The sequence below is a fragment of the Podarcis vaucheri genome (genome assembly GCF_965113315.1).
Source record: "Podarcis vaucheri genome assembly, chromosome: 10".
Lineage (NCBI taxonomy): Eukaryota > Metazoa > Chordata > Lepidosauria > Squamata > Lacertidae > Podarcis > Podarcis vaucheri.
In genome coordinates, this window is record NC_138748.1 from 72,071,896 (window position 1) to 72,097,238 (window position 25,343).

The 25,343-nt window shown below is 48.6% G+C and overlaps 3 protein-coding genes across 4 annotated transcripts in view; 2 read left to right on the forward strand and 1 right to left on the reverse strand.

Moving 5' to 3' along the window:
* LOC309541245 (uncharacterized protein) overlaps positions 1–25,343 on the reverse strand; it is a 328,128-nt gene that overhangs the window by 137,980 nt on the left and 164,805 nt on the right. Inside the window, exon 3 of the mRNA XM_082238868.1 lies at positions 2,566–2,710. The gene's annotated coding sequence lies outside the window, so the exon portion shown is untranslated. The remainder of the gene's footprint in view (positions 1–2,565; positions 2,711–25,343) is intronic.
* LOC309541282 (uncharacterized protein) lies at positions 7,217–12,187 on the forward strand. 2 transcript variants are annotated; one of them, XM_082238949.1, is made up of 3 exons: positions 7,217–7,420; positions 8,447–8,582; positions 9,926–12,187. In XM_082238949.1, exon 3 carries the CDS (start codon positions 10,053–10,055, stop codon positions 11,943–11,945), a length of 1,893 nt encoding a protein of 630 aa, XP_082095075.1. In that variant the 5' UTR covers positions 7,217–7,420; positions 8,447–8,582; positions 9,926–10,052; the 3' UTR covers positions 11,946–12,187. The 2 variants fall into 2 exon arrangements, with proteins under 2 accessions (XP_082095075.1, XP_082095076.1); XM_082238950.1 differs by lacking the exon at positions 7,217–7,420 and adding an exon at positions 7,468–7,787.
* LOC309541360 (uncharacterized protein) overlaps positions 22,274–25,343 on the forward strand; it is a 47,100-nt gene continuing 44,030 nt past the window's right edge. The window contains exons 1-2 of the mRNA XM_082239164.1: positions 22,274–22,464; positions 23,453–23,588. The gene's annotated coding sequence lies outside the window, so the exon portion shown is untranslated. The remainder of the gene's footprint in view (positions 22,465–23,452; positions 23,589–25,343) is intronic.

A 25,343-nucleotide genomic window follows, 5' to 3' on the forward strand; every position in this document is an offset into this window, starting at 1 on the left:
TTGATTTATATTGAGTTGTCCTTTCTGACTGAAGCTTTTTCCATATTCCATACATTTAAATGGCTTCTCCCCTGTGTGAGTCCACAGATGTAAACTTAAGTGTCCATTCTGACTGAAGCTCTTTCCACAATCCAAGAATTGGAATCCTTTCTTGCCCATGTGAGTCCACTGATGTGTTCTAAGCTTTTCACTATCGGTGAAACTTTTCTCACTCTCCATACCTTTAAATGGTTTCTCCCCTTCTTGAGATCACTGATGTGAGCTATGTGTGCTCATTCAGTGAAGCATATTCCACATTTCACACATTTTAATGTCTATACCTAATGAAATAAAGTGCCCCATCCCTCAGAATTCTGAATGTCTTCTCCATCACCTTCTTCAAAGTGGGAGGAAAGAAAATCCTGTTTGGGTTTCAAGGAAGAGAAGAAAGGGGAAGAGAACACAGCAAGCGTCATTAGCACCTTCTCCTATTTCAATATCTCCTACATTCCCCTGCCTCCTACCCATGTTCCCAGTTTTGAGGAAACGAACATGCAATGTCACCAAATGATAGTAATGCATAAGCAACCTTTCATAATCCTTAGTCATCGTTAATATAGCAGCATGAACTTCAAATACAGCCTTTTCAAATCAATTGTTTCCTCAAAGGAAAGGCAGCTGCTCTTTGGGGGGAATTGTCATCGCGCCACTCCTTGGTGTGTGGAGTGCCTCAGGGTGCAATTCTCTCCCCGATGCTTTTTAACATCTTTATGCGCCCCCTCGCCCAGCTTGTCCGGAGTTTTGGGCTGGGTTGCCATCAGTATGCCGATGACACCCAACTCTATCTGTTGATGGATGGCCATCCTGACTCGGCCCCAGATACACTGACCAGATGTCTGGAAGCTGTGGCTGGATGGTTACGTGGGAGCCGGTTGAAGTTAAATCCTTCGAAGACAGAGGTCCTCTGGCTGGGACGGAGCGATATGGGATTGAGGGGGCAACTCCCGTCTCTTGCGGGGGTGCAATTAGTGCCAGCATCATCCGTGAAGAGTTTGGGTGTAATCTTCGATACCTCCCTCTCTATGGAGGCGCAGATTACAGCTATAACAAAGGCGGCATTTTTTCATCTCCGCCAAGCTAAGCAGTTGGCTCCTTATCTCTCTCGCCCTGACCTAGCCACTGTGATCCATGCGACGGTCACCTCCAGACTGGATTATTGTAACTCGCTCTACGTGGGGCTGCCCTTGAGACTGACCCAGAAACTCCAGCGGGTGCAGAATGCCGCGGCGAGACTCCTTACGGGGTCTTCGCTGCGAGATCATATCCATCCGGTGCTGTACCAGCTGCACTGGCTCCCGGTGGAGTACAGGATCAGGTTTAAGGTGCTGGTTTTAACCTTTAAAGCCCTATACAGCCTAGGACCCTCGTACCTACGGGACCGCCTCTCCTGGTATGTCCCACAGAGAAATTTACGATCTGCAAATAAAAACACCCTAAAGATCCCAGGCCTCAGAGAGGTTAGGCTGGCCTCAACTAGAGCCAGGGCCTTCTCGGCCGCGGCTCAAATCTGGTGGAACGCTCTGTCACAAGAGACTAGGGCCCTGCAGGACCTGACATCCTTCTGCAGGGCCTGCAAGACAGAGCTGTTCCACCAGGCCTTTTGTCAGGGCGCAGCCTGACCCCCTCCTCTGGCAATCTGCACAAAATTTTGCTTGATGGTTGCCATTAATTTGATTTTAATTTGATTTAATTAATTTTATAATGAATGTTTTAGAATGTTGAACTATTTTGATTGTTGTTAGCCGCCCTGAGCCCAGCTTCGGCTGGGGAGGGCGGGATATAAATAAAATTTATTATTATTATTATATTATTTGTCTATGATAAGACTGTCTCTTTCTCTGGTTCATCGTTCCTTTGGGCATTTCCCATTCTCTGCATCATAATCCTCCATCCACCCCAGTTTCCACCTCTAGATCTTTATGAATCACCTGCACAATCCCATTGGCCTCAGGAGGTCCATATAAACCATTTTGTGAGACTCGGGTCTTCGTCTTTTCCAGGGACTGTGGTCTGGGTCAGTCAGAGAACTAGTGACAAGGCTTGGTGCTTGGCGTCAGCTGAATGGGTGCCCAGGGAAGCTCCTGTTCTTGGAAATGGACCACAGTCTACATGCCTCACATTGCATGGAGAGAGCAGGAGAAGCAGAAGGAAAGCAGGTGGCGCATGGGAATCCCAGATGGAAACACCCACCCCCATTGCTCCTTATTATAATGATGTGCTGCCTCATCTTGTGCCCGTCTCCTGACACAAGACTATCCTAATCTGACACTGAAAAAGCTGGATATTAAAGGCAAATGGATAACTGTACTTAGCAGGAACTTCATCCTTGAATATGTGGTATTGATTCATTAACAACCTGAAGTTGTGTTATTTCTTGAGATATGAATTTATTCCTGATCTGTCTTAAATATCATAGTTATAGGATGTCTTGGGATGTTAGGGGAGCGGTAGTACCTTTGGTGGGGGTAATTTATCCACCATTGGTCCCCACCCACCATTGGTCCCCACCCTGCACTCAGCTCTCACCTGTGGCTTCCAGAAGCTGTCAGCATGCAAAATGGGCCGCAATCTCAGGAACGACTTCAACCGGCCGGCTAGACCAGGTGAGGATACCTGATGGGTCTCCAATCCCTGGTGGGTTGGGGAATTCTGCTGCCGGTGAAGGCAGGCCCTGGTGGATGAGAGGATGAGAAGAACAGTGAATCCCACAGTCAAGAAGGCAGATTCTGCCCATGCTGTAGAGGAAAGTGAAGGGCAGATGGGATCGTCAACCCGGGAAGGGAGCCCATTGAGAAGGAAAACTTTGGTCCTAAACCTTCATTGCCTCTTGAGTTATCTTCAGGAGAAGTAAAAGCTGTGGAGGAAAACCTACACAAATCCAGAGTGGACTCTCTAAGACAGTTGGATGGTGTCCTGCACACCTCCTTCCAGCAACTCCTGCAGCCAAGCTGGTGCCAAAAGTACTGCTCTGCTTTCCTTGGGACCATATGAGCCAGGCTGAGAAGGGGGTCTTGTTGTCTAGGCAGCCCTGAACCCCCAAACACACTGTCCAGGCTCACAGTGCTGCTAACACAGCAGTTTCAGGCCGAGAAATGAGCTCAGACCTATGTATCAAAGTCTCTCCAATGTGAAACAAGGAAAACAGAAGCACTATTTACATCATATGTCACTGTACAGGCATTCAAAATATTTGTCTTTTGAAGAAAAGACCACCAATTATCCAATGGCCCCTTCAAAGCTAATGAACATCTGGTGCCTGGAGCTTTTGTGGGCTGCAGGACCAGCTTCTGCCACCATTATCCTTCCAATTGGGATTCAGGCCTCATCATGGGACTGAAATTGCCCTGGTTGCGCTGTTTCCTGGTTCTGCTGGATCTCTCAGCGGCTTTGGAGACCTTTGACCATGGTATCCTTCTGGACCCTCTAGGGGAGCTGGGGGCCCTGCTATGCAGTGGTTCCCCTCCTTCCTCCTGCGCAATGTCCAGAAAGTGGTGGGGGGGATGAGTGTTCTGACCCCTGGGTGCTCACTTGTGGGGTGCCTCAGGGCTCCGTCCTCTCCCCCATGCTTTTTAATGTCTATATGAAGTCGCTGGGAGAGATCATCAGGGGGTTTGCGCTGGGTGTTCCCCAGTATGTGGATGATACCCAGCTCTTCTTCTCTTTTAAATTGGAACCAGTGAAGGTCCTGTGTGAGTGTGTGGAGGCAGTTGGAGGATGGATGGCGGCTAACAGATAGAGGTTGAATCTTGACAAGACAGAAATACTGTTCCAGGGGGACAGGGGGCAGGCAGGTGTGGGGGACTCCCTGGTCCTGAATGGGGTAACTGTGGCCCTGAAGGACAGGTTCACAACCTTGGCGTCATTTTGGACTCACAGCTGTCCATGGAGGTGCGCATAGGCGCCGACTCCATGGGGCTTGAGGGGGCCCAATAATCTCGGGCGCCCTTCAGCAGAGCGCCGCTGCCGTCCCCCGCCTCCTCCCCACCTGCTCCCTCGCCAGCCAGCCAGCCAGCCGCGCGCCCTAGCCGGAGAGCCCCGGCCGTCCCCCGCGAGATTAGGGAATCCCCGGGGGCGGGGGCTCCTGCCTCTAGCCCCAGGTTTCCCGCATATCAGCTGTTCTGGAGGGACCCTTCGAGGGTCTTCTGCTGGTTCACCCCCCCACCCCCATTGAGAAGGGAAAGGAAATGGGCAACTATCTGACATTTATAAGACAGCTGAAGGCAGCCCTGTATTGGGAGGTTTTTAATGTTTGATGTTTTACTGTCTTTTATGTGTACTGGAAGCTGCCCAGAGTGGCGGGGGAAACCCAGCCAGATAGGCAGGGTAGAAATACTACCATCATTCTTATTATATTGTTATTCTTTTGTAGTTATTTTTGAATTCGTACTGCAATATCAGCTCACGAAATGTCATGGGTGGAGAAAATCACAGGGATGCCATAAACGGTAATCCCACCCACAACTTCTCATTGACATACAGTCTGTAAATTAGGGGAGGTCACACACCTCACCTGTGCTAGTACTGGCACTCTTTGGCCTGTGTAGACACACCTTGTATGTAGAGCCTCCAGCCACAGACACTGTCTATCATGAAAATGGGTCCTTTGGGAAGAATCTCAGCTTGTCAGTCACTCTGACACTGCCTACAAAGGATAAGAGGAACAGAAATGCTTTTGAGGTGCAACTTCTGTATCAAGCCTGATAGCCATTCCATGGACTCTGCACCCCTGTTTCTGATGACAGGTGTACATTATCCTCATCCTGAATGAACCAGGCAGTGGAAAAGACAAAGATGGAAGCCTGAGAGAGAGAGGAAAAGGTTTCTGGCTGCTTCCTGGGTGGGATTGTGGAAACAGAGAACGGCTTCTGAGAAGGCCTCTCCCCTCCCCTCCTCTCTTCCTCTCCAGGGTTAACCGTTGTTGGACTTGGCAGATTCGCTGTGTCTGGACAGGGCAGGAGTTTACGGGGTGGGAAGAGGTTGGAGGTTGCAGGAAGGAAGGGGTGGGGGAACTGGAGCCCCCATTTTCCAGGGATCCCTCTCTGGTTGCCTTGAAGGGGGGGGGGTCGATTCTTGGGTGGGAGGGAGAAGCCGAGCCGGCCCCTCCGGAGATTCCTCGTGGGCGCACGATGGAGACGTCTCCCTACAGACTGGTCTCCTCCCCCCAACCCCCGCCAATGCTGCGCTTCCTTGCCCCGGGGATTCTCCCCTCCCTCTTAGCCCCGGCTCCCCCCACCCTTGGCCCCCTCCGTCTCTCCCGGAGTCTCCCCTGCACCCAGAGGCCCCCTTGGCGCGGCTCACCCCTCGCCATGCGCGACCAATCTCTCCATCCGGAGGGGCCCCCAAGACGAGATGGGGAGGGATAGGGGGGTCTCTATCTAGGCGTTTCTCGCGCCCCTTAACCCTTTCATGGTCTGCCTCTCTCCACATTTCTGGGGTCCCCACGGTGCGCCCCAGCCTGGCTCCACTCTGCCAGGGCAGCTGCGTTTTGTTTCGCTGCAGGTGAGGCTGCCCCGTGCAATGTGGGGCTCTCAGAAGGAATTTGAGGGGGGCCGGAGGGACTAGAGCTTCCCCGCACTTGCAAAGGACCAGTAGAAGCGGAGGGGAGGCAGGCAGCAGGAGGGCGATGGGGAGGAACCAGCGAGAAGGAGCTTCTGGAGCCTGGGCAGCCCCCTCCCCGCCTGCTCCCTGAAGGTTTCCCGAGCCCCCTCCCCTTTCATTTCAAGGACTGGGGGACCTCAGGATCCCGGGGTTGCTTTGCTCTGGGGGGGGAGGGGGTCCTATTTTGTTTGCTGAGGGCAGGAGTCACAATCCTGTCACATTGTGCTGTGTCTGGCTTTTAGGTAAGGGGGTGAGGCTCAGGTGGGACAAAGTTGAGAAGGAAAATATCCCGGGGTGCGGATTTACATCGCGCTGCCCAGCTCCTCAGGGTGCCACTCCCCGGGGGTCCCTCCGGTCAGCAAAAGAAGGAGTCTCCAGCCAAGTAAAAGAAGCAAACGGCGGTCAGTTGACCTGATCTTTATTTGTTGCAACAAGGTTCAAACACACAAAAAGTAGGAACCCCGAGAAGATGGTTGCATGGATTTTTAAGACCTCTCCTCATTTCCCACAATACATTTCCCATTACATTTTATTTGATGCATCACAGATTTGTCACAAAGTAGGAGTCTTTGGCATTCAGAAACATGGACCGGCCACCTACCCCTGTCAACAACCCCAGTTTCCCACACATTTTTAACTACCCTCTTCCAATAAGAACCTCTTCCAATAAGAGCCATATTCACAGATCCCCCCCCCCCAGCTGCAAGGCCAGTGGCGTAGCGTGGGTTGTCAGCACCCGGGGCAAGGCAAGTAATTTGCGCCCCCTAACCCGTGGATTTTAGCACCCGAGTGCGAGCGAGCGCCCCCCCCATGTTGCACCCGGTGCGGCCGGCACCCTTGGCACCCCCCACGCTACGCCACTGTTCCAACGTTCAGCTTCACTGGATGCCCACGAGTTATATTGTACAGAGAGAGGGATAAAAACTTTCCTCTCTGTCCACTCTCTCCTTGCCATGCCTTAGTTTTGCAGGCTTCTCTCCTGTCGCCTCTTGCTTGCCTTTTCTCTAAACTAAAAACAAACCCAATGCTGCCGCCTTTCCTCAGGGCACCGGCTCCATCCCCATGCTTAGATTCCCTCTACCAAAGCTGAAAGCAGCCTGAAGTTCCTCCTGATCGTGAATGGGAAACAGCTGGCGAAGCCGGCGGCCGGCCAGGGAAGGGATCTCTTCCTAACCTGCTCCACCGAGCCCGTTCCTTGCAAGTGCTCCGTGTCCCTCGGATGGCGAGCGCCTTTGGAAACGCGGAGCAGGCGCTTGCCGGCGAGCAGCCCCCCCCGCCCCTTCCCAAGCTTCCCAGCGGCTGCTCCTCCTGCGAGCAGTGAGTGGAGCGCAGCCGCAGCGGCGGCGGGGGGCGCGCGCGCGCTAGGGCGCAAGGCTGGCGGCGGCTGCGGGGAGCCCGGCGGAGGAAGGAACTTGTCCCTTCCCTCTGGACTCGCGCCCCCCCCCCAGATGTTGCGCCCGGTGCGGTCGGCACCCCTGGCACCCCCCACGCTACGCCACTGTGCAAGGCTTTCCTGGGCTTCTCCTTTGGAAGTATCAGGATCCTCCTCCTCCTCCTCCTCCAATCCGGCTTCTGTTCCGGGAATAAGGGGGGGGGGTGAGCCTCCTCCCAAACTGCCTAATTCTCCCGGAAGTGGAGCTTCGACGCCGGATTGCCGCTCAGCGCCATAGCTCTAGGGGCGCGCCCTTTCGGAAAGGGGAGGAGGGGCGGCAGGGGACCCCCCCCCCAATAAAACATCGATGTTGCATCAAATGAAATAAGAATCGGGAGCGAGGACAAAGAGGTAAAGGGGTCGCGGCGGCGGGGGGAGAGGGGAGAGAAGGAGCCAGAGAGGGACTCCGCGCCAGCTCCCCAAAGCGCCTTCCGTGGGCCCCCCGGCAGGGCCTGGATCCCTGAACGCGTGCTGCGAAGGGGGCTTTCCTCGGCAGGGGAGGACATGGGGCGCCCACCCACGGGGTCCCACGAGGACTCCCCGGCCCCGTTTCCCCCGCGCAGGCATCCCTGGCGCCCTGTGCGCTCCGCGCGGAGAGAGGCAAACCATGAAAGAGTTAACGGGCGCGAGAGACGCCTAGATAGAGACCCCCCTGTCCCTCCCCACCTCGTCTTGGGGGGCCCCTCCGGATGGAGAGATGGGTCGCGCATGGCGAGGGGTGAGCCGCGCCAAGGGGGCCTCTGGGGGCAGGGGAGACTCAGGGAGAGAGGGAGGGGGCCAAGGGTGGGGGGAGCCGGGGGTAGGAGGGAGGGGAGCTTCCCGGGGGCAAGGAAGCGCAGCATTGGCGGGGGGGGGAGGAGACCAGTCTTTGGGGAGACGTCTCCATCGTGCGCCCACGAGGAATCTCCGGAGGGGCCACCTTGGCTTCTCCCTCCCACCCAAGAATCGACCCCCCCTTCAAGGCAACCAAAGAGGGATCCCTGGAAAGTGGGGGGGGGTCCTGTCCCCCTACCCCTTCCTTCCTGCAAGCTCCATCCTCTTCCCTCCCATAAACTCCTGCCCTGTCCAGACACAGCGATTCTGCCCAGTCCAACGACTGTTCACCCTGGAGAGGAGAGGAAAGAGGAAGAGAGGAGGGGGAAGCCTTCTCAGAAGTGGCTCTTGGTTTCCGCAATCCCACCCAGGAAGCAGCCAGAAACTTTTTCCTCTCTCTCAGGCTTCCATCTTCAATTGTCTTTTCCACCGCCTGGTTCATTGAGGATGAGGAAAATGTACACCTGTCATCAGAAACAGGGGTGCAGAACCTATTTAATTGATCTCAGGATTGCTATAGAAGGTGCACCTCAAAAGCATTTCTGTTCCTCTTATGTTTTGTAGGCAATGTCAGAGTGACTGACAAGCTGAGATACTTCCAAGTCAAAGGACCCATTTTCATGATAGACAGTGCTTGTTGCTGGAGGCTCTACAGACAGGGTGTCCCTATGCAGGCCAAAGACTGCCAGTATTAGCACAGGTGAGCTGTGTGACCTTCCCAAATTTACAGACTGTATGTGAATGAGAGTGTGTGGGTGGGATTATTGTTTACGGCAACCCTGTGATTTTCTCCACCCAAAACATTTCATGACCTGATATTACACTACAAATTCCAAAATAAATACAAAAAAATCACAAGATAATACAAATGATTGTAGTATTTATACCCTGCCCATCTGGTTGGGTTTCAAGTACACATAAAAGACAGTAAAACATCAAACATTAAAAAGCTCCTAATACAGGTCTCCCTTCAACTATCTTCTAAATGTCAGGTAGTTGTTCATTTCCTTGACCTCTGAAGGCAGGGTACCAGCAGAAGACCCTCAGAGGAGAACCTCAGTGTTCAGAGTGAAGGATGGGGGTGGAGACACTCCTTCAGGTCTACAGGACCGAGGCTGTTTAGGGCTCTAGGTTGCAGAACTTGCTCCTTCATAACGATCTCCTAGACTGACATATAGTTAGGAGAGTAGGAAAAAACGCTCAGATCAGGAATAAATTCATATCTCAAGAAATAACACAACTTCAGGTTGTTAATGAATCTGTACTACATATTCAAGGATGAAGTTTCCACTAAGTGCAGTTATCCCTTTGCCTTGAATATCCAGCTTTGTCAGTGCCAGATTAGGGTAGTCCTGTGTCAGAAGAGGTGCTCGAGATCAGGCAGCACATCATTATTATGAGGAACAATGGGGGAGGGGTGTTTCCCATTTACCAGCTGCTCTCTTTCTGCTTCTCCTGCTCTCTCCATGCAATGCAAGGCATGTAGACGGAGATCCATCTCTAAGAACAGGAGCTTCCCTGAGCACCCATTCAGCTGACCCCAAGCACCAAGCCTTGCCACTAGTTCTCTGACTCACCCAGACCAAAGTCCCTGGAAAAGATGTAGACCTGGGTCTCATATAATGGTCCACATGGACTTCCTGAGGCCATTGGGACTGTGCAGGCGATTCATGAAGATTTAGAGGTGGAAACGGGTGGATGGAGGATTATGATGCCGATGATGGGAAATGTCCAAAGGAACGATGGATCAGAGAGAGAGAGAGGGCCTTTTCATGGAGAGAGAGAAGCTGCATTTCCTGTGAGAAAACAATTGATGTGAAAAGGCTGTTTTCCAATATCATGCTGCTTTATTAATGATGATTGAGGATAACGAAAGGTTGCTGATGCATTACTATCATGTGATGACATTGCATCTTCATTTCATAAAAACTGGGAACATGGGTAGGAGGCAGGGGAATATAGGAGATGCTGAAATAAGAAAAGCTGCTAATGGCGTTTGATTTGCTCTCTTTCCCTTTATTCTCTTCCTTGAAACCCAAACAGGATTTCCTTTCCTCCCACACTGAGGAGGGTCATGGAGAAGAGAGACAGACTTCCAGGGGAAAGGGCACCTTTGTTTTCATTAGATATAGACATTGGCATGTGTGAAATGTGGAACATGCTTCATTGAATGAGCACACATAGCTCACATCAACAAACCGCAAAAGTGGCGAAACCATTTAAAGGTATAGAGTGTGAAAAGACTTTCACTGATAGAACACATCAGCCGACTAACATGGGGAAGAAAGGATTCAAATGCACGGAGTGTGGGAAGAACTTCAGTCATAGTGGACACCTCAATATACATCAACGCACTCACACAGGGGAGAAACCATTTAAATGCATGGAGTACGGAAGGCAATTCAGTCAGAGTGGAAGCCTAAATAGGCACCAACTGACTCACACAGGGGAGAAACCTTTTAAATGTATGGAGTGTGGAAAGAGCTTTCGTGATAATGGAAACCTTAGAACACATCAACAGACTCACACAAGGGAGAAACCATATGAATGTATGGAGTGTGGAAAGAGCTTTCGTGATAATGGAACCCTTAGAACACATCAAAAGACTCACACAGGGGATAAACCATATGAATGTATGGAGTGTGGAAAGAGCTTCAGTTTCAATGCAAACCTTAGACGACATCAACAGACTCACACAGGGGAGAAACCATATGAATGTATGGAGTGTGGAAAGAGCTTCAGTTTCAATGCAAACCTTAGACGACATCAACAGACTCACACAGGGGAAAAACCATTTAAATGTATAGAGTGTGGAAAGAGCTTTTGTGATAATGGAACCCTTAGAACACATCAACGGACTCACACAGGGGAGAAACCATATGAATGTATGGAGTGCGGAAAGAGCTTTCGTGATAATAGAACCCTTAGAACACATCAACGGACTCACACAGGTGAGAAACCATGTAAATGTATGGAGTGCGGAAAGAGCTTTCGTGATAATGGAACCCTTAGAATACATCAACGGACTCACACAGGGGAGAAACCATATGAATGTATGGAGTGCGGAAAGAGATTTAGTGATAATGGAACACTTAGAAGACATCAACAGACTCACACAGGTGAGAAACCATGTAAATGTATGGAGTGCGGAAAGAGCTTTCGTGATAATGGAACCCTTAGAATACATCAACGGACTCACACAGGGGAGAAACCATATGAATGTATGGAGTGCGGAAAGAGATTTAGTGATAATGGAACACTTAGAAGACATCTATGGACTCACACAGGGGGGAAACCATTTAAATGTCTGGAGTGCGGAAATAGCTTTAGTGATAATGGAAAGCTTAGAACACATCAACGGACTCACACAGGGGAGAAACCATTTAAATGTCTGGAGTGCGGAAACAGCTTCAGTCAGAGTGGAAACCTCAGTATACATCAACAGACTCACACAGGGGAGAAACCATATGAATGTATGGAGTGCGGAAAGAGCTTCAGTTTCAATGCAACCCTTAGAAGACATCAACAGACTCACACGGGGGAGAAACCATATGAATGTATGGAGTGTGGAAAGAGCTTTTGTGATAATGGAACCCTTAGAAGACATCAACAGACTCACACAGGGGAGAAACCATATGAATGTATGGAGTGCGGAAAGAGCTTTTGTGATAATGGAACCCTTAGAAGACATCAACGGACTCACACGGGGGAGAAACCATATGAATGTATGGAGTGTGGAAAGAGCTTTCGTGATAATGGAACTCTTAGAATACATCAACGGACTCACACGGGGGAGAAACCATATGAATGTATGGAGTGCGGAAAGAGCTATTGTGATAATGGAACCCTTAGAACACATCAACGGACTCACACAGGGGAGAAACCATTTAAATGTCTGGAGTGTGGAAAGAGCTTTAGTGATAATCGAAACCTTAGAAGACATCAACAGACTCACACAGGGGGAAAACCATTTAAATGCATGGAGTGCGGAAAGAAATTCAGTCAGAGTGGAAGCCTAAATAGACATCAACTGACTCACACAGGGGAGAAACCATATGAATGAATGGAGTGCGGAGGAGCTTCGGTTTCAATGAAACCCTTAGAAGACATCAATGGACTCACACAGGGGAATTTAAATGCATTGATAGCCGTAAAGCTTCAGGCAGAGTGGAACCCTTGATTTACATTAACAAACTCACACAGGAGACAAACCATATAAGTGTCAGGAAGTTAAATAAAGGTAGAGGTCCATTTCTAATGGAAGTTCTAAATCAACAGACTCATGCACAGGATGAACTTTTAGAGCTGAACAGGGACGCGGACTTATAAAAAATATTGGGGGGGGCCGGGAAAGCTCGTGAAATGCAAATAAGCTCATGAATATGCAAATAAGCTCATGAATATGCAAATAAAGTGGCGCCGCCCCCTCGTGAGCGAATAGGGGAGAGCGTGCTGCTGCCTATTTATCAGCTCCGGAACAGCTGATATGCGGGAAACCTGGGGCTAGAGGCAGGAGCCCCCGCCCCCGGGGATTCCCTAATCTCGCGGGGGACGGCCGGGGCTCTCTGGCTAGGGCGCGCCGCTGGCTGGCTGGCGAGGGAGCAGGTGGGGAGGAGGCGGGGGATGGCGGCGGCGCCCGAGATCATTGGGGGGGCTGAGCCCCCCCAAAAATTTTTTTGAGGGGGCTCAAGCCCCCTCAAGCCCCATGGAGTCGGCGCCTATGGAGCTGAACCCCTACAAACCATCAACAGACATGAGGAGAAGCAGTTTAAATGGAAAGATTACAGAAAGTGATTTAATTATAATGGAATGTTTAAGAAACATCTATGGACTCTCACAGGGGAGAACCCATTTAGATGTATGGAGTGTGGGACATGTTCCTCTCAGTGTCCACTCTTCTTCCCAGCAATGAACTCCGAAGAAATCCGTATTCCTGCTTCAGGGCAAGCTGAGTCTGTTTCTCTTGTCCTTATCTCTTAGCTAGGTAACTCCTGTCTAATCTGCTCTGTATCGGTGTCACTCCCTGCTTCTGAGACCACTGGAAAAGAGGAGGGTCAATTCCCCCCCCTCCTGCTCCCAGGAAAGCTGATCTGCCTGAGAATGCATTCCCCCATACTCAGCTTCAGACCATTCCCTGATGCATTGCGAGAATCCTTGAAAAACAAGTGATTTGGTTCACCATTGGAAGCTAAGACCCATAAAAGGTTGAATATGAAAGATACGTGGTTGAAGTATAATGCTATTCTGATGGAAGTAGGGGACCAATTTAGATTAAAATCTTGTGATCTGTTGAAAGATAAATTAGATGATAGGTTCCAGTACATCCAGATAAATGAAGTGTTTAAAATGGGCAAGAAAATTGGTTTTCAAAGAGAGAAATCCAAACTGGAAATGGAATTATTAGATACAAAACCAAAAAACCTATCTAAGATGTATAATTTATTGCTGGAATGGCATACGAAAGATGAACAAGACAAATCTGTAATGACTGAATGGGCCAGGGATGTGGGGCACAATATCATGATGGTAGATTGGGAGAAATTGTGGAACAAAGGAATCAAATTTACAGCTTGTAATGTATTAAGAGAAAACTTGTTGAAAAAGATGTATAGATGGTATTTAACACCAGTGAAGTTTGCAAAAATGTATCGTACTCATGATAATAAATGCTGGAAATATAAAGAAAAAGAAGGAACCTTTTACCACATGTGGTGGACGTGCCCCAAGGAAAAAGACTTCTGGGAAAGTATTTATAATGAACTGATGAAAGTATTGAAAAACACATTTGTTAAAAAACCAGAAGCATTTTTACTTGGTATAGTGGGGGGTTAAATACCGAATAAAGATGTTACTTTTTTTTTGTATGCCACAACAACTGCGAGAATGTTGCTAGCAAAGAATTGGAAGAAACAAGATTTACCAACTATCGAAGAACGGCAGATGAAGATGATGGACTATATGAAACTTGCCGAACTGACTGGGAGACTCTGAGACCAGAGAGAAGAGATGATGGAAGAAGATAGGGAGAAGTTTAAGGAATATTTGAAAAAATATATGTTAATATTTAAATCTTAGAATAGCTTTGGAAGTGGATATATGCTGCAGGCTTAGAAGTAGAAGATAATGTATTTTAAAATAGTATTATTTGTAAGTGATAAAATGTGAAGTTATTTTAAGTGTGATATAAAAAAAATATGGTTAGAAATGATGATATATGTAAATTGCTAAAGATGAAGTAAAATGAAAATCAGATAGGTAGGACTTGGGGAAGCCCACTTCACAATGTATAGGAAAATAAGGATATGACAAGACTTTGTTTGTATTGTTTGTTTTTCTGATTGTGTTCTTTATTTGTGTTATAAAATGAATATTTTTTTGGGGGGGGGGGACAGAAAAAACCCCATAAAAAGAACTGATACGGCAATATAGCACAGATCACAGCGTGTGTTTTTGTGTTTGCCTGGAATAGCCAGCATAAAGCTTTGCTTCATGAAGCCCCTGCAGATGCCGATTTGCTGGCTTCCCTCTGAGACGACTGGAAGCGAAAGACACACATCCATTGCCCTGTGTCCTTCCAGCCTCTTTCCTCCCTTGCTCCCTTCTGCTGGTTTGTGTGCCTGACTTAGATATCCTGTGTACTGTATTTTTTTTATTGCTGAAACTGGATTTGTTCTCTGGAGCTAAGTTTTGTGCCTCACTGGGGACCCAGTGAGAACTGTATGCTTTGAAAGCTCAGTAAACTATTACTGAAGAATTCCTGCTGCTTCTGTGTGTTTTTGACGTCAGTGTGGGACTTGCTCTACATGTGGCCCCTACCCTGCTGCTACTTGGCTCATGCCCTGGAGTTGCTCTACTCAAGCATGCAGGATGGCATGCACCAAACTCTGTCACCCCACCACTGCATGATTTCAAAACACTACTTATTCAACAGAACTTCATCCCTGCCCCTTGCGCATTCTGAAAAAAACTTGAAATACTGAAATTGAATGGGAGATTTCCCCCCAAGCCTGTTTGTACGATGGGGAAGGTGGGGCTGCAGGTACCAGGGAAGTCTCCTGGGGGGCCCATCTTCACTCATGAACCCCATGGGCAACCCCAGAGCTCCTGCTTATTCTGGGGTTTGGGGAGGATAATATTTTCCAGAGGTGGTTATTCAATCTTGCTGCTATGGAATTTTGCTACCAGAGGACCAGAGTGTATATTACTATCATACTGATTTTACTGCTATGGCTGTTTTTGCTGTCATGTACTGGCTGGATTGGAGGGGGGTGAGGCATCAGCTGGGAGACCCACAAAGGAAGAAGGCTCAGAGCCTGGGGCTGGTGGTGGGATGGCAATGAGCAGAAAGAGGGAGAAAAGGGAGCAGAGTGCGAGGGGAGGTGTTGCAAGCTGAGGAGGAAACAGGGTTTGCTGAGCAGGAAGAGGCTGGGGCAGAGAGCAGTTCAGACCCAGAGGGAAGAGAGGAGGGGGCCAGGAGACCCAGAGGAGGCCGGCTGATGAAGCATCCAGGGAGACCCCCCCCTCCTGCTGCGACCAGCTCCCCTAATTCTAATTCTTTGGAGCATAGCTACACGTTCCTCCAGTTGCTGGACTTTGTCTTCTAAGAGGGTAATCAACATACAATTGCTGCAGGTAAAGCTGCCTGCAACCTTTGGCAAGATGGCAAACATTACGCAGGAACCGCAGGAGACTGCAGCTGTTCCCTCACCCCTCTCCCCTGTTCTCCTAGAGCACACAGAGAAACCCGGTTCAGACCCCATGATCCTGCACATGATATTAAGAGGGTGTTTCCCTGCGCCCCAACATGCCTCACTTTAATCTCCTTGACAATGAACTGTATTTTCAGCGCAATCACCCCGTTTGGAGAGCTCTTTTAGGTGCTCCTTGCAATCTCTCTTTGTTTGAACAATCCTGGACGATTTACTGCCACCAGCAAACTTTGCCCCCTCCCTACTCATTCCCAACTCTAGATCATTTATGAACAAGTTGAAAAGCCATGGGTCCCAATACTGATCTATAGGGTCTCCACTTTCTGCTTCTCTCCATTCATAGGAGTGTTCGTTTATTAGTACATGCTCCTCCCTCCCCCCATCATTCTGTGCTGCGGAGGGAACTCTGCAGAAAAGTTCTGGGGTGAATTTTGCTTTCCCACATATCCAACACTGGTAAGCATTCAAGGAAATGGAAGAGGAAAGCTGTATTTTTTTACTGCTTGTCACGGAAAAATCCCGGGTGCGGAGTTGCCCTGCCACCCAGCTCGTCGGACTAAGTCCGCGGGTCCTAGCAGAGAAATTAAGTTCAGCCGGACACAGGAGCAAAATGCGGAGACCCAAAGTTTATTGCACAACAGGTTCAAGATGGGATTGAACCCCGAGGAAGGGGTGACAAGAACTTTTAAAAGTTACCTCCGTGTCCCAGAATACAGTGCATGAAACGTCATGAATACATTATGGGAAGGTTGGGTTTCACAAGTTACATCATGAATATTATTTACACGTCATGAATACATTATGAAAAGGTGGGATTACATTAATTAACATTTCGGATGAGGGAGGGGGGACATGCGGAGCGGGAAATATACATAGATACACATTTATTGAGTACCGGTGGTGGCAAGACAATGGGTCAGAGATATGCATCGTCTGCCATCTAATATTGCCTAGAGGAAAGGTTTGACAAAACGATCTGGGTGGATTAAGAAGTTCCTGCGTACGTGATCTGCCGCTTTGGGGATTATGGAAGTAGGGATAGCATCATGGAGTCCAAGGGGAACTGAGTTGAATGGCACCGAGAGCGAGCAGATCGGAGTTACGGTTGATTTTATATCAATTTTTAAAGATTTCAGTGATTTCTAAGCAATTCTGTACTATAGAGCAAAAGCAGAAACAGAATGGATACATTGTAACAAGATTTTAACAAGCGGAAACAGAATGGATACATTGTAACAGGATTTTGACAGTTTTACGAGGTCCTTGGTTTCGGATCCATTGTTCTCGCAGTGGGGGGCCGTCAACAGCTTGTCAGGGGTGAAATGAGGCGTGCAAGAGCTCCCTGAGCTAGCTTCTGCAGGGCGAATGCATGGCTATGATTGGCTAAAGCGTGGCCATAGGAATAAGCGGGGAATACAGCAACACACGGTCTACTCGTTATAAGAATGGAGCGCGAATAGGCATAGCAAGAGATAGGGATATATACATGAGCTTATTCCGCTCGTAGAAAGAAGGGGAAAGGAGAGTTCTACTGGGGTCTGGGAGAAGTGTGGTGCTTATGCAACAGTGAGGGGGCTGAGGGTGAGTCTGCAGTGGGCACGCTCGAGGTCATCGCCTCGGATGTTCCAAGAAAGAAGGGGGGAAAGGGAGCCCCCCCTTGCCGTTCCGTATCATGCTGAAACTGGATTTGTTCTGAAATTGAATGGAAGATTTTCCCCCAAGCCGATTTGTAGGATGGGGAAGGTGGGGCTGCAGGTACCAGGGAAGTCTCCTGGGGGGCCCATCTTCAATCATGAACCCCATGGGCAACCCCAGAGCTCCTACTTATTCTGGGGTTTGGAGAAGATAGTACTTTTCCATAGTCCCAGAAGTTATTATTCTATCCTGCTGCTAGGGAGTATTCGTACCAGAGTGCATATTACTATCATACTGATTTTACTGCTATGGCTGTTTTTGCTGTCATGGACTGGCTGGGTGTGGGGAGGGGGAGGCACCAGCTGGGGAACCCCCATGGGAAGAAGGCTCAGAGCCTTGGGACTGGTGGTGGGATGGCAATGAGCAGAAAGAGGGAGAAAAGGGAGCAGAACAGGAGGGGAGGTGTTGCAAGCAGAGGAGGAAACAGGGTTTGGTGAGCAGGAAAAGGCTGGGGCAGAGAGCAGTTCAGGCTCAGTGGGAGGAGAGGAGGGGGGACAGGAGACCCAGAGGAGGCCGGCTGATGAAGCATCCAGGGAGACCCCCCCTCCTGCTGTGACCAGCTCCCCTCTCCCCTGGTCTCCTAGAGCACACAGAGAAACCCGGTTCAGACCCCATGATCCTGCACATGATATTAAGAGAGTGTTTCCCTGCCCCCCAACATGCCTCACTTTAATCTCTTTGACAATGAACTGTATTTTCAGCCCATTCACCCCGTTTGGAGAGCTCTTTTAGGTTCTCCTTGCAATCTCTCTTTCTTTGAACAACCCTGGACAATTTACTTCCACCAGCAAACTTTGCCTCCTCCCTGCTCACTCCTAACTCTAGATCATTTATGAACAAGTTGAAAAGCCACAGGTCCCAATACTGATCTTGAGGGGACTCTGCTTTCTGCTTCTCTCCATTCACAGGAGTGTTCGTTTATTAATATGTGTTCCTCCCTCCCCGCATCCTTCTGTGCTGCGGAGGGAACCCTGCGGAAAAGTTATGGGGTGACTTTTGCTTCCCCACACATCCAACACTGCTCAGCATTCAGAGAAATGGAAGAGGAAAGCTGGCCACAATCCAAGAGACTGAGGTCAGCAGAAAGGGAAACTGAGGCATCTGATGAAGACCTGCATTTTAAAATGAGCTTAAAAATATATTTGTAAATGTTTGTATCTCTCATGCCAGGCAGAAACCAGCTGAATTAATTTGAATCTATTCAAAGATAACTATGAAAAATGCTGGTTAGAAGTTAAAAAAGATCTAGAAATTTGGTCAAGACTGTAACTTTCCTTGTTGGGCCGAATAGCAGCTATAAAAATGAACGTTTTGCCAAAGATGTTGTTTTTGTTTCAAACCTTACAGATCGTGGACAGAGTGGAATGTTTTGGAAAGTGGCAGAAGGATATCTCAAAGTTTGTTTGGCAGGGCAAAAAGCCCCGAATAAAGTTTAAAATACTAACTGATGCAAAAGAAAGAGGGGGGTTTGCCCTGCCAGACTTAAGGTTATATTATGAAGCTGCAGCCTTCTGCTGGATGAAAGATTGGTTGTTGCTAAAGAACACTGATGTCCTAGATCTGGAAGGGTTTAATAATTCGTTAGGATGGCATGCGTATTTGTGGTATGACAAGGTAAAAACACATAAAATGTTCAAAAACCATATTGTCAGAAAAGCAATATTCATAGTCTGGACAAAATATAAAGATTTATTAGAAAGTAAGACCCCAAGGTGGTTATCACCAGTGGAGGCCAAGGCTCGGAAAAACCCCAATATGGAGGCCGGCTGGCCGACATATGGGGAAATAATAGAAAAAATCGGAGACAATTGGAGGTTACAGAGTTATGAAAGACTAAAGGATAAGGTGCAAGATTGGTTTCATTATGCTCAAATTCAGGAGGTGTTTAAGATGGATAAAAAAACAGGTTTCCAGGTGGAAAAATCGAAACTAGAGACAGAATTGTTAGAACCAAAGACTAAGTTATTATCAAGAATGTATAACTTGCTGCTTAAATGGAACACTCAGGACAAGACAGTTAAATCAGCCATGATAAAATGGGCACAAGACATTGGGTACAACATTATGTTTGAAGACTGGGAAAAGTTATGGACCACCGGTATGAAATTTACGGCATGCAATGCCTTGAAAGAAAATATTATGAAAATGATATACAGGTGGTACATGACCCCAGTCAAGCTTGCTAAGATATATCACTTGTCTGACAATAGATGTTGGAAATGTAAGGAGGCTGAAGGGACATTCTTTCACCTATGGTGGACTTGTCCTAAAGTGAAGGCCTTCTGGGAAGTGATTTATAATGAACTAAAAAAGGTGTTTAAGTACACCTTTCCTAAGAAACCAGAGGCCTTCCTTTTGGGCATAGTCGGCCAAAAGGTGTTAAAGAAGGACAGAACGTTTTTTATGTACGCAACTACAGCAGCAAGAATTCTCATCGCAAAACATTGGAAGACTCAAGATTTGCCCACACTGGAAGAGTGGCAAACGCAGTTGATGGACTATATGGAATTGGCTGAGATGACTGCCAGGATCCGAGATTTGGGAGAAGAAGCAATGGAGGAGGACTGGAAAAAATTTAAGGACTATTTGCAAAAGCTTTATAAATTATATGAATTATAAGAATTCGCACGACTTGGAAAGATTAGCTCCAGCAATGAGAGTGGATGACATATGAAACTAAATAATAAATTAATGAAAGGACCAATGTTTAAATGTTTAAAATGATATTATATTTGTTTTTTAGAGTAAATTGACAGTAAGTAATTTAAACTAAAACGTAAGTTTTGAAAGTATAAAAGAAACGCATGAAACAAGGTTATAATTTGCTGATATTTTTATTGTTAAGAATGCATTGTGAGGGAGATGTGGGGAAGTCCGATAGAAGACTGAAATAAGCTTTGAAATTATCTATTTTTTCTTCTTTCTTTTCTTTGTAGCTGATGTTTCTTTGTATAATTGACTGTATATCTTTATCTGAAAAAAAGCAATAAAAATATTTTAAAAAAGAAACCAGCTGAATTATCTGGCAGCTGTTTATCTTCCTGTTTAAGGGCCCCACTGATCTATAAGCAGCGCTTCAGGGTTGTAAAAGGAAATTACAGGCTGGGAGCTAAAGGTCACACTGACCATACAAATTACAGAATACAATCAAGCTGCAAAAACACAATTAAGAGTTGGTAAATAGTAAGAATTATTGTGCCTCCCATTAAACTTGAGCCACATTTTCATAAGGTTAAAAGGGCAAGAGCTAATAGAAACAGCAGCTGGCTAAGGAAAGAGGCTTCTCTCTGAAGCTGCTTTGAAGCTTCAGAGAACTTAGAGAACTTAGCTTTTACTAAGTTCCTTTTTACTTTGAAAAGGCCTTTCCTTTCCTTCTAAAAATCTATCTATGTTAATGCATGAAATATATTGGCTTAAATGTAATTATGCAAAGGATTTAGAAAGTAAGAAATATTAGATTCTTATGTTAGATTCTTATTTCATAGATGGTGTGTGAGAAGGTGAACCCAAGATCTCTTTAAGATAAAAATTAAAAACCATGCACCATCTGCTTTAGCCATCTGTTTTGCAGTGAATAGGGCAACAGGGGCCAAAGGTTATCTGGTAATTAAGGTGCCTGGTTGAGGTAAATGTAAGATATATGGCTACTTGTCTGCCATTTATGGATAGAAGGAAATATAGCTCTTTGTCTCCCATAAAAGGTAATAGGAAATGGGTGTATCTTTTATGATTGAAATAAAAAAATTCCTTCCAGTAGCACCTTAAAGACCAACTAAGTTAGTTCTTGGTATGAGCTTTCGTTCTCACTGTATAGAAGGGTCTGGCAACTTCTGTTTCAGTGTATCTGAAGAAGTGTGCATGCACACGAAAGCTCATACCAAGAACTAACTTAGTTGGTCTTTAAGGTGCTACTGGAAGGAATTTTTTTATTTTGATTATGGCAGGCCAACACGGCTACCTATCTGTAACTTTTATGATTGGTTCTAGCAAACAGCCAATAGGAATTTCAACCAGGCTGATTGGACAGAGGCAGCCAAAGGAGGAGCAAGGGGGCTGGGCTGAGGAAATGTAAGTGCTGGCCATCAGGGCTGGAGTGGGCAGAGCTTTGGTATCCATATACTACTGTGTCTCTCATTTATTTGTCTGACAAATAAATTATTAATTTAATTTCTCTATTGCTGCGTTGAATATTTCATTCCAGCTAAGCGTTAACCACAAGCAGGGTGCTACAAAACGAAGCCTACTCAAAGGGAAGCCGCTCCAGCTTCCTGCCCGCCTGCTCCCACAATGGCTGAAGAAGAATTGCCCTTTGGGAATGGCAGAGCTGAATGGAAGCGGGCGAGGAAGCCCCACAATCGCTCCTGCTGGAGGAATAGGGGCACTGACCCCAATACTCAAAGGTGATGACCCGGTCCTTTAGGGGCACTGTTACGCCATCAGGAACCGGGAGTCCCCCACACCTGCCTCCCTTGTCTGGATTCAACCACCTCCAGAAAGACACACAGGGAATTCACTGCCTTCACTGGTTCCAGTTTAAAAGAGAGGAAGAGATGGGAGGAGCCTCCCCATTGTCTTTTCCTTCACAAATCCTGTCTTAAGGGCACATTTAAGGCTGTGGTGGGGACTTGGGGTTTTCGGTGAGTCGTATAACTGTGCCCCCCCCCTCTTGGTTTGAAGAGCAGCAATACCTAAAGCAAGGACGGATCTAATCTCATGGCGTGGGGTGGGCGAGGGAAGGATTTTTCAATGTAAACTTTGAGGGGGGACCCCACATTATAATTGGATTGCCAGGATCAGCCCCTCCACCGCTCTCCTGATCTACAGGAGGAAAACGGGAGGGGAATAACCTTCCTCCCCGCCCCCTTTCAATTCCTCCCCTCCCCTCCCCGCACATCCTCCTCTCACCCCGCCCCCACAACCCCAAATCCCCTCCCCAATATGTTGCTCCTCCTCCTCACCACCACCTCTGCTCCCGGAATAGGGGGGGGGGATGAACCCTCCTCCCAAACTGCCTGCTTCTCCCGTAAGTGGCTCTTCTGCGCCGGATTGCTGCTCTGCGCTGTAGCTCTAGGGGGCGCGCTTTCGGAAAGGAGAGGAGGGGCGGCAGGTAAATCCAACCCACCCACCCACGTGGATGTTGCAGGAAAGGAGAGGAGAATCGCGAGCGAGGACAAAGAGGTAAAGGGGTCGCGGGGGGAGGGGAGAGAAGGATCCAGAGACCCCCGCCAGCTCCCCAAAGCGCTATTGGTGGGTCCCGTCGGCATGGCCTAGATCCCTGCACTCCTACTGCGAAGGGGGCTTTCCCTGGCCGCTTAGGCGCCCTGGCGCGGGCGGACATGGGGCGCCCACCCAGGGATTCCCCACGAGGACCCCCTTGCCCCGTTTCCCCGCACAGGCATCCCTGGGGCCCTGTGGGCTCCGCATGGAAAAGGCAGGCCATGAAAGGGTTAACGGTGGTGAGGGACGCCTGGATAGAGACCCCCGTGTGGCTGGTGTTGGGGGGGGGCGTCCTCTGGATGGAGAGGTGTGGCGTGAAGGGTGAGGGGTGAGCCCCGCCAAGGCGGCCTCTGGGTGCAGGGCGACTCAGGGAAAGAAGGAGGGGGTCGAGGAAGTCGGGGGGAGCATCCCTGGGGCGGGGAAGGGCAGCATTGGCGTGGGGGGGGGGGAGAGAGAAAGGAAGACCAGTCTGTAGGGAGAGGTCTCCATCGTGGCGGACGCGAGGATTCTCCGGAGGCTTCTTGGCTTCTTGGCTTCTCCCTCCCGCCTAGGAATCGGCCATCCCTTCAAGGCGACCAGAGGGGGATCTGACGAAAGTGGGGGGTCGACTCCCCCCACCCCTCCCTTCCTGCAAGCTCCATCCTCTTCCCACCCCATAAGCCCCTGCCCTGTCCAGACGTAGCGGTTCAAATCCCGAGAGGAAGAGGAGAGGGGAGAGCCCTTTTCAGAAGCCGTTCTCTGTTTCCACACTCCTACCCAGGAAGCAGACAGAAACCTTTTCCTCTCTCTCAGGCTTCCATCTTTGTCTTTTCCACTGCCTGGTTCATTCAGGATGAGGATAATGTACACCTCTCATCAGAGACAGGGGTGCAGAGTCCATGGAATGGCTGTCTGGATTGATATAGAAGTTGCACCTCAAAAGCACTTCTGTTCCTCTTATTCTTTGTAGGCAGTGTCAGAGTGACTGACAAGCTGAGATTCTTCCCAGTCAAAGGACCCATTTTCATGATAGACAGTGTCTGTGGCTGGAGGCTCTACATACAAGGTGTGTCTACACAGGCCAAAGAGTGCCAGTACTAGCACAGGTGAGGTGTGTGACCTCCCCTAATTTACAGACTGTATGTGAATGAGAAGTTGTGGGTGGGATTACCGTTTATGGCATCCCTGTGATTTTCTCCACCCATAACATTTCATGAACTGATATTGCAGTAGGCGGTTTCCATAGGAACGCATTAATTGATTTTCAATGCATTCCTATTGGAAACCGTGCATCGCAAGACGAAAAACTCGCAAGAAGAAAAAACTTGCGGAACGAATTAATTTCGTCTTGCGAGGCACCACTGTACAGGGCTGCCTTCAGCTGTCTTCTAAATGTCAGATAGTTGCCCATTTCCTTGCCCTCTGCCTGCTTCCCTGTAACTTCGCTTCTCACTGGGGGGGGGGGGGTGAACCAGCAGAAGACCCTCGAAGGAGGACCTCAGCATACAGACTGAGCGATGGGGGTGGAGACGTTCCTTCAGGTCTACATACCCGAGGCTGTTTAGGGCTTTAGGTTGCAGATTTTGCTCCTCCACAATGATCTCCAGAGCAAGTCCGACATACAATTAGCAGAGTAGGAAAAAATGCTTAGAGACAGCAAAAAATTCCTTCAGCAAATCAATTTGTTACTGAAGGCATAATAGGATTCTATGCCTGAAAAATGCAACCACGGCAATTTAATGGTCAGCACCAACATTGCGAATTGGTCAGCACCAGCTCTACCTCTCTTTTAAATCAGAACCAGTGAAGGCAGTGAAGGTCCTGCTTGAGTGTCTGGAGGCAGTTGGAGGATGGATGGCGGCTAACAGATTGAGGTTGAATCCTGACAAGACAGAAGTATTGTTTCTGGGGGACAGGAGGCGGGCAGGTGTAGAGGATTCCCTGGTCCTGAATGGGGTAACTGTGCCCCTGAAGGACCAGGTGCGCAGCCTGGGAGTCATTTTGGACTCACAGCTGTCCATGGAGGCACAGGTCAAATCTGTGTCCAGGGCAGCTGTTTACCAGCTCCATCTGGTACGTAGGCTGAGACCCTATCTGCCTGCGGACTGTCTCACCAGAGTGGTGCATGCTCTGGTTATCTCCCGCTTGGACTACTGCAATGCACTCTACGTGGGGCTACCTTTGAAGGTGACTCGGAAACTACAACTAATCCAGAATGCGGCAGCTAGACTGGTGACTGGGGGCGGCCGCTGAGACCATATAACACCGGTCTTGAAAGACCTACATTGGCTCCCATTACGTTTCCGAGCACAATTCAAAGTGTTGGTGCTGACCTTTAAAGCCCTAAACGGCCTCGGTCCAGTATACCTGAAGGAGCGTCTCCACCCCCATCATTCTGCCCGGACGCTGAGGTCCAGCGCCGAGGGCCTTCTGGCGGTTCCCTCATTGCGAGAAGCAAAGCTACAGGGAACCAGGCAGAGGGCCTTCTCGGTGGTGGCACCCGCCCTGTGGAACGCCCTTCCAGCAGATGTCAAAGCAATAAACAACTATCTGACATTCAGAAGACATCTTAAGGCAGCCCTGTTCAGGGAAGTTTTTAACGTGTGATATTTTACTGTATTTTTGGTTTTTATGGAAGCCGCCCAGAGTGGCTGGGGAGGCCCAGCCAGATGGGCGGGGTATAAATAATAAATTATTATTATTATTATTATTATTATTATTATTATTATGCTCAGAAATGTACTGGGAGTCAGTGAGGATCCTTTCAGACAGGTGTTATGTTGTCTCAGCTGGTGCTCCCATTCTGCTCTCTACCAGCCACATTCTGGATTAGTTGCAGTTTCCGGGTCACCTTCAAAGGT

What these genes read in the sequence shown, in the direction of transcription:
- LOC309541282 (XM_082238949.1), top strand. Translation starts at nt 10,053, where the DNA reads ATGAGCACACATAGCTCACATCAACAAACCGCAAAAGTGGCGAAACCA.